Source organism: Paramisgurnus dabryanus, chromosome 14, assembly GCF_030506205.2.
Source record: "Paramisgurnus dabryanus chromosome 14, PD_genome_1.1, whole genome shotgun sequence".
Lineage (NCBI taxonomy): Eukaryota > Metazoa > Chordata > Actinopteri > Cypriniformes > Cobitidae > Paramisgurnus > Paramisgurnus dabryanus.
This window is the reverse complement of record NC_133350.1, coordinates 27,745,054-27,754,504: the sequence shown is the minus strand read 5'-3', so window position 1 is coordinate 27,754,504 and position 9,451 is coordinate 27,745,054. Positions and strand designations below refer to the sequence as shown.

Genomic DNA, 9,451 nt, shown 5'->3' with positions numbered 1-9,451 from the left:
TAATGCTTTTAATCTAATTTATTGTACATTTAGAGCAACCTGAATTAAAAATCATGTATTTTTTGGCTCTAACAGTGAAGAACAAAAAGAGGGCACAAACACACAATGTGATAAACCACCTTTATCTGAAGCACATGCGGCCTCAACCTGTAAACAAACTGAACAAATACTTTTGAGACTGTCAGTAATATTACATACAGAGAATTCAGCACATCATTACAGATAAGAGTTATTATCATACAACAGAATTGGTTTTAGACACTATAAATGTTTCACAGTCTTTACTGTACTGTAAGAGCACTGAAGCTAAAGGGATGTGTTTTAAGGCTGTATATGCTTGCGTTTCTACCCTGGCTCATCTCTGAGGTGAGTGTGGCCAAGGCTACTGGGTATGTGGCACTTTTTAGCATCAAAGCTGAAATAAATGTAAATGCAGACTTAACCTCCTCTCTCGGTGCAGATGACTGTTGCTTTTCTAAGGGAATGTAGAAAATGTTACAAATTCGTTTTTTATTATTCTTTACATATTAAAGGTGAAGTGTGTAACAGTCTGCCTTTGGTCAAACATAAAGGTAGTCCTTCTTTAAACTTACTCTTAAACCTATAGGGGGTTCAGTTTTGGCAGGATAGCCTGTGCCGTTACACCACCATCTGTCTGTGAAAAAATATTTCTCCAATGATTGCCTTTAAAGTAGCTGTGTGTTTTTGTAAGCATATATACATTTAAAATATTTCTTTCTTCAAAAATGTAGCAGTGCTAATCTAGGGTTAATAAATAAATCTGTCTATACAGTAGAAAGTACACACTTCACCTTTAAAGTCGTTTCATGGCATGTCTGCAACTTTGACTCTACACATCCAGATCTTTTATTCATGGAATATTTTGAAGAATAAACATCTACAAATGCTGACTTAAGGTTTTTTTCAAAGCCTGCAAGCTCATAGTGTGCTGATCTGGGGTTAACAAAAATAAATCCATCTGTGACATTTAATATTAGATCCACTTTTGTTTATGACCTGGTGGAGGCAGCCAGAGTTTTTTAGAGGCTTTCTCCAATTTACAATCTCACTGAACATGGATACATCAGTGAAAATCAGCATAAAATACTGATTCAGTTAGTGCAAGTGTGGGGGAGATTAGATTTTGCCAACAGAAGGCTCGACACTCTTAAAAATAAAGGTGCTAAAACGTGTTTTTTGTAGTGCACTCAGAAACATTTAGGTGCTTTATGATGCCATAGAATAAATATTTTTGGCTGAATGGTTATATAAAGAACCTTTAACATTCAGAAATGAAGAACCTTTGACTGAATGGTTCTTTAAGGAACCAAAAATTGTTCCTCTATGGCAATGTTTCCCAATCCTGGTCCTTGAGTACCCCCTTCCAGAAAGGTTTAGATGTCGTCTCATTTAAAACACCTTATTCAACTCATCAGCCTCTTCCCAGAAAGGTTAACATGTCTCCCCAACAAGCTAATGAGTTTTTAATAAGTGTTAAATAAGGAGACATCTAAAACATTCTGGAAGGGGGTACTTGAGGGCTAGCCTGGCTCCGCCCTCCTACGCGCTTCCGCTTAATTTTCATTTCGCTTCAGCAGTACGTCTGGGATTGCTCTATAGAGTTTCGTTTTCTCCTGCAAAAATCTGCAGGACCAATCAGCGAACAGATGGGGGTGGCTAAGAACGATGACGTTGAGGTCGTGCGACAGTTTGAGTTGTAGTTCAGTAATGGCAGCGGAGAAAGACGTGAGAAAAGCTATTCGGTCCGTTGTTGCAAAACTGCCGAATATACAGAAGTTAAAGCCGGAGCAAGAACCAGGTTTGCTAAGTTTTGTTTGTCTGATTATTCTGACTTGTTGTTTCCGTCCGGTTTCGGTGCATGATATACCTCACGACCACACGTTAGCGATTGGCTTTGGCAGATCCTGAGTGACTCTGGGCAGATCCAATAGTTTTAAACTTCAACAATGGACCCTCCTTAACGGAAGTAACGCTTTGCAATAGAGCTTGGCCAGACTCTCTGTACAAATGAAATGAATTTACGAGAGTCTGGTTGGACCAGGCTACTCGAGGGCCAAGATTGTGAAACATTCCTCTATGGCAACCCAAAAAAGGAACCTTTAACCCCTTAACCTTCCAGTGTGTGGTGAGAGGTATACATTATTTGACAGAAAACTAAACATGTCACATATCTTTGGAATGCTGAAATTCTTGTGATTCGATTTCGGGAATTTTAAAGCACCTTTATTTTATGAGTGTGATGCCTTCGGAGAACCCTTTTTGGTTTTCTCAATGAACCTTTCAGTCATTTCTTTCATATTTATAGTCTTATTTTCACTACAAAAAACCCTTTGTGCAACAGAAAGCGTGGATATTATCTGAGCCTGACAACAAACATTTTAGGGCGCACTCACACTATGCCCAAGCACATTTGACCCCCAAAGCCTGGTTCGCTTAAGCGCTCCGGTTTGGTTGATCAGACCCTGGCCCACATGCAGAGGTGGGTTTGAGCATAGTTTGAGAAGGTGATTCGTCGCAAAAACCTTCTGATTTGCACAGCAGGGCTAAAGGGACACTCCACTTTTTTTGAAAATCTGCTCATTTTCCAGCTTCCTAAAAGTTAAACATTTGATTTTTACAGTTTTGGAATCCATTCAGCTGATGTCCGGGACTGGCGGTACCACTTTTAGCATAGCTTAGCATAATTCATTGAATCTGATTAGACCATTAGCATCGCGCAAAAAAATAACCAAAGAGTTGCGATATTTTTCCTATTTAAAACTTGACTCTTCTGTAGTTACTAAAACCGACGGAAAATTAAAAGTTGCAATTTTCTAGGCAGATATGGCTAGGAACTATACTCTCATTCTGGTGTAATAATCAAGGACTTTGCTGCTGTAACATGGCTGCTTGAGGCGCAATGATATTACGCAGCAGCCGAAAATACTCCCCTTGGTAACTTCAATACAGGGGAATATTTTCGGTGCCTAACCATATTTGCCTAGAAAATCGCACAGGGGTGCCTTTCCCGAAAGCATCGTTAGCAAACTACGATTGCAAGTTCCATCGTTTCAGCATAGTTCGGGTGTTTCCCGAAAACATCGCTCCAGCGGACATTCGCAAACTGCATCGCAAAGTTGTGTCGTTGGAACGACAGCTCTTCACCTGTGGTTAGAAGCATAGTTCCTTGTTATTTTAATCTGTAGACTTTACGTTGATCATGTTTTCGAACAAAATAAGCAAAAAACATGTAGTACAGTCTATATCCATCATTCGAAATATATACAAATTTTATTTTATGTCTTTAAGTTTGTAAACAAAATTAAAGCGCTGCATTTGAAAACTGCGCATGAGCGCAGTCATACAAGCTTTAAGATCCTGGGGAATCCCTGGGAGGAGTGACGTAAGAGGGAACTTGCGCATTAATTGAATATCTTGAAAATAAACAACAGATAACTAAATCACGATAACAAAATCAGTCTTCTTACAACAATAATCTTACAACAATAATCTGACATTAAATCAATTTGCACAAATTAATTAGTACTTAACCTCCCATGTGACATCATCAACTATGTTGTTAAACCAACATGGTTCAAACAACGAATGTGCGACAAACTTACTATGCTTTCGGGAAACAGTCGTGACAAGGTAGTTAGTTTCTCCAATTATGCATCGTACTATGTTGGTTCAGCAGCAAGTTACGTCAATAGATCGACTAAGCAATATGATGGCAGGCATGGTGAGAGAAATGTGTGTCATCGCGTCCCAAATGAAAAACCACAAATTAAACATTACGAGAGTGCTTTACTTCCAAAACAACCGCATCCTAATGACAAAGCGTGCTTGGGCACGGATCGAAAAAAGTATAGTGTGAGTGCAAGCCTGTGGGAGAGTGGGCAAGGTTCAATGCAACCTTGGCAAATGTGAGTGCGCCATTAGGAACCTTTATTTTTAGGAGTGTGTGAAGATCATTTGAGTTCATTCATTGGTCAGGAATGAAGTTCAAGATCAATCCTGTTTGTCTACATAGTGCTAATCTGTCAAGAGGTATAAAGGTATTTCAGTACAAACACATGTAAAGGGATTCTCCATATGGTGGGCTTAAATTTGACAGTGAGTTTTTTGATAATTTATTAAACATTTTTCCTGTTTAATTGGTTTATAACAAGATTATAAAGTTTAGTGACTGCCCTACTGCCCTATGGAGTCTTGCTACATAATATCATTCTTATCCTGAGGTTGTTAGCATCACAATCTTATCGCTGATGCATTAAATAGTTGTAACGACTGTCCTGTTCCATTCAACTCGGTTTATCTCAGTGGCAAAAGCATAAAAAATCAAAAGCATTAAGTTAAAAGTTTGGAGATAATAAATATCCTAGAGTCTGATAAAGTTCACATCATGAGAATGTCAGCATTCGTGGGCAGGATAAGGGAAGACACCATGTATCTTCGTGGAAACATTCATCTATGTTCCTCCTCAATCCTTCACAAGAGTTTGCGTTTTTAAAACCGGTTGAGTCCAATTATTTAAAAAGTATATTAAATGCTCCAGATTTAGTAGTGGATGGCTGACACACCTGCCAGTCTCCACTAAACCTCAAACCTCACAAGTGTAAGCATCATGATCGAAGCAACTCTGGTAGAAGATGGCCGTGTTAAGTTTCCAACTGCAGGATGGACACGCTGGTCATTTCTTGGTCCAGGTCTAACATAGGAGTTATAACCGTAAAGCTCTCGGATGTTGCTAAATGCTTGACGTTCATAGTCCTTGGTGCTTTTTTATTAATGTTCTCTTCATTAGTTTCTAACTCTCCATCCTCTTCTTCAAGAGTCAAATCAAACTGAAACTTTTCTGCCGCTGAGCCCCCGGCACCCACTATAGCCCGTGAGTCCTGCTCTTCAGGGGTGGGCGAAGGGCTGCGTGGAATCATGCTCTGGTACCATTCACGATTGTCCTCTAATGTATCTAGAATATCCTGAGCGTCTGGATGGACTAGATCAGCCCACGTCTCCCACAAAGGGTGGACGATGTAATCGATGAATCCCACCTTTAGATTTACAGAGACAGTAGTTAAACACACAGCAAATGTTTGTGTTATGGACACATGATGATAACGTCACAGCATACCTGAGTTTTTTCTACAGATGCTGTGTGTTTGTCACACATGGGGCTGATTTCGATACCCTTGTCCCGCTCGCGGTCACCCTGACTGAAGAGCTCTACCATGATACGATCTGTCCACTGTCGGTAGAGCTCCAGGGGTTTGGTTGGGTTGCTGAGGTCGGAACAGTGAACCATATTTTGGAGCACCTGCAGAAGACAAAATTGCCATTTTGTATCTAAAAACAGCTATGAAACCAAATGGATCAGGGTGGTCATCTATTTAAGTAGTTGTATAATAGAATAGTCAGTAGAATTTACTTAACAACACTTTAATGCAAGGAAAATAGTGTTTTCTGTACTAATGGCAATGTTCAAGCTTTTAATATAAATATAATTAAATCAAACAAGTTGATTTTCTAATTATGTAGTTGTGCACATTCCCAATGCTGTATTGTATTTTGTTTTGGTATTTAGATTTGTTTATATTACGTATTATGCCCGCCCCATTCTTATTAGATATAGATAGTAATATAAGTCTCAGGTGTGGCTACTGTAGAATGTGTCCCACAGATCATTTATTATAGCATGTAATAATAGATTTTTTTGCGCGTGCACCTTTAAAGCAACACTATGTAGTTTTTTTACCTTTAAATAATGTCTCTCAACCTGAGCAGCCTCCTAGCTGCTACAAGCACACTCTGAAAGTGGCGGTGGAGGGTAGGAAACACAGCCCGCCCCTCCCCCTGCCTGCAGAAGAGTGTCTGATACCAGGCACTGTTGCGCTTTTCAACCACATGGGGTAGCTGTTAGTCATTTTTACATGGAAACTACATAGTGTTGCTTTAAATGCAAATGAGCTACTGCTCCTCACTTTCTTACAAACAGACAGTGAGCGCTTTAAATCTGACTTCTGTGAATACAGTCTGAGACAATACTATTTTTAGCCGAATGAGCCCTACACTGTGCTAACAAACACATTTTGAAAAGCTTTTGGGTAAAGTTAAGCAGTCAGTAAGTGGCTGTGGGCGGGGATTTGTTTGTGTGACATCACATTTACACAAGAATCAAAACAGCATGTCTAATGAGACTGCTATGGTTTAATGCTTTGCTCTGCTATGGGGATTAAAAACATGAGACAGTGGATTTTTCCACTGTGTTTACATGCTGCCAACACACATTTATGTCCAAACCAACGCTTTTTAACGAGAATCCGAATATATTTCATGATTTGGCTAATTCGTATGAATTCATACGACCATATCCATAAGTTTTTGTATGATTTGCCCTGACCCCTGTGATGTTGGGGTTAGGTGTTTGGTTTTGTCATTGTTATCGTTTTTTTCATGAGAATCTTATGTTTTTGCACAATTCACTTCGTATAAATTCATACAACCACATTTGTAAGTTTTTGTACGATTTGTGACGTTGGGGTTAGGGGCGGGGTTAGGGGTTTGGTTTGGTTGTTGTTTTTTGCATGAGAATCATAAATATTTGCACAATTCACTTCGTATGAATTCACGCGACCACATTCGTAGGTTTTTGTACGATTTGCCTCGACCTCTGTGACGTTGGGGTTAGGGGATTGGTTTTGTTGTTGTTTTTTTAATGAGAATCATAAATATTTGCACAATTCACTTCGTATGAATTCATTAGACCATATCCGTAAGTTTTTGTATGATTTGCCCTGACCCCTGTGACGATGGGGTTAGGTGTTTGGTTTTGTCATTGTTATCGTTTTTTTCATGAGAATCTTATGTTTTTGCACAATTCACTTCGTATAAATTCATACGACCACATTCGTAAGTTTTTGTACGATTTGTGAGGTTGGGGTTAGGGGCGGGGTTAGGGGTTTGGTTTCGTTGTTGTTTTTTTCATGAGAATCATAAATATTTGCACAATTCACTTCGTATAAATTCATAAGACCATATCCGTAAGTTTTTGTATGATTTGCCCTCACCCCTGTGACGATGGGGTTAGGTGTTTGGTTTTGTCATTGTTATCGTTTTTTTCATGAGAATCGTATGTTTTTGCACAATTCACTTCGTATAAATTCATACGACTACATTCGTAAGTTTTTGTACGATTTGTGACGTTGGGGTTAGGGGCGGGGTTAGGGGTTTGGTTTCGTTGTTGTTTTATGCATGAGAATCATAAATATTTGCACAATTCACTTCGTATGAATTCATGCGACCACATTCGTAAGTTTTTGTACGATTTGCCTTGACCCCTGTGACATTGGGGTTAGGGGCGGGGTTAGGTTTTGTGGTTGTTTTTTCCATGAGAATCATAAATATTTGCACAATTCATTTCGTATGAATTCATACGAACACATTTGTAAGTTTTTGTACGATTTGCCTCAACCCTTGAGATGTTGGGGTTAGGGGCGGGGTTAGGGGACTGGTTTCGTGGTTGTTTTTTTCATGAGAATCATAAATATTTGCACAATTCACTTCGTATGAATTCATACGACCACATTCATAAGTTTTTGTACGATTTGCCTCAACCCCTGTGACGTTGGGGTTGGGGGCGGGGTTAGGGGACTGGTTTCGTTTTTGTTTTTTTCATGAGAATCATAAATATTTGCACAATTCACTTCGTATGAATTCATGCAACTACATTCGTAAGTTTTTGTACGATTTGCCTTGACCCCTGTGACATTGGGGTTAGGGGCGGGGTTAGGTTTTGTGGTTGTTTTTTCCATGAGAATCATAAATATTTGCACAATTCACTTCGTATGAATTCATACGACCACATTCGTAAGTTTTTGTACGATTTGCCTCAACCCTTGAGATGTTGGGGTTAGGGGCGGGGTTAGGGGACTTGTTTCGTGGTTGTTTTTTTCATGAGAATCATAAATATTTGCACAATTCACTTCGTATGAATTCATACGACCACATTCATAAGTTTTTGTACGATTTGCCTCAACCCCTGTGACGTTGGGGTTGGGGGGGTAGGGGATTGGTTTCGTTGCTGTTTTTTCATGAGAATCATAAATATTTGCACAATTCACTTCGTATGAATTCATAAGACCACATTCGTACGTTTTTGTACAATTTGCCTCAACCCTTGAGATGTTGGGGTTAGGGGCGGGGTTAGGGGACTGGTTTCGATTTTGTTTTTTTCATGAGAATCATAAATATTTGCACAATTCACTTCGTATGAATTCATGCGACTACATTCGTAAGTTTTTGTACGATTTGCCTTGACCCCTGTGACATTGGGGTTAGGGGCGGAGTTAGGTTTTGTGGTTGTTTTTTCCATGAGAATCATAAATATTTGCACAATTCACTTCGCATGAATTCATACGACCACTTTCATAAGTATTTGTACGATTTGCCGCAACCACAAAACCAAGTAAGTCACATGGGTATATTTGAAGTAATTGCAAACAATACATTGTATGGGTCAAAATGATCATTTTTCATGCCAAAGATGAAGATATATTGTAAATTTCCTAACATAAATATATCAACACTTTATTTATTTATTTATTTTTTGAGTGGATGCAGTTGCTATGGACTTCTTTAATATCGTATATTCTGTATATTTCTTATACATTTTTATCTTTGCCTGATTTTCCTCTTTCTGAGTACTGTTAAGCTGCTTTGTTATAATGTTATATTCTATAGAAAGCACAACATACATTTTTTTTTATTGAATTACAGTACCTGTATTCGATCTGAGTAGTTGTCCAGCAGCAAAACTCCTAAACTGGTGACTTTTTTGGTTTCTACCATTGTCTTGAGGTCAGCAAGGAAATTCATGTGTTTGGACATGTCAGTGGCTAATACCTGGAGAAATACAATATCAGGTGCATAATTGTGGATTATAGAAAGTATTATGATCCATGCGTATTTTATGTTATGCATGTGTCATAGATGGACTATCATGTGGTAAAGATGCATTAAAAATGGTAAAAAATATTTTCAGATGAATAATGCATAGTCTCAGTCTGTGACTCACCATATCTATAGTCATCTGCCGCATGGACTGACGTTGTTTCTTGCTGAGGTTGCAGAAGATGTCACAGTTCTCCTCCTGTAGAAGCTTGAAGCCCACAGCCAAATGATGATTCTCCAACACAGAGGCATCATTATACATCAGTGCCAGTTCAGAGTCTGAAAGAAAGCATAGAAAATAACACGCTTTGGTCCTGCTGGCTGTTGAAATGTGCTTGTGTATTTGTGTTCAAAAGAGGACAAAGGGCACAAAAGCCTAGATTCATACTTGTGTTAATAAGGAACTGGTTGGACAGTCCTGGATGATCCACATCATGAATCGCACTGGCAAACAGAGCAGACATGATCTCAAGATCTGTGAACACGTCCTGAAAGTAAACAA

General features: G+C 38.9%; 1 protein-coding gene across 3 annotated transcripts in view; it reads right to left on the bottom strand.

The window, feature by feature from the left end:
- Nucleotides 1-108: 108 nt before the first annotated feature.
- Nucleotides 109-9,451, bottom strand: part of pde4cb (phosphodiesterase 4C, cAMP-specific b) — a 79,841-nt gene continuing 70,498 nt past the window's right edge. For all 3 annotated transcript variants that reach the window (XM_065241846.2, XM_065241848.2, XM_065241847.2), the window contains exons 11-15: nucleotides 9,338-9,437; nucleotides 9,074-9,228; nucleotides 8,779-8,901; nucleotides 5,135-5,317; nucleotides 109-5,054 (exon numbers count right to left, since the gene is read on the bottom strand). In XM_065241846.2, coding sequence (XP_065097918.1) covers nucleotides 4,662-5,054; nucleotides 5,135-5,317; nucleotides 8,779-8,901; nucleotides 9,074-9,228; nucleotides 9,338-9,437 — 954 coding nt within the window. In that variant the 3' untranslated portion in view covers nucleotides 109-4,661. The remainder of the gene's footprint in view (nucleotides 5,055-5,134; nucleotides 5,318-8,778; nucleotides 8,902-9,073; nucleotides 9,229-9,337; nucleotides 9,438-9,451) is intronic.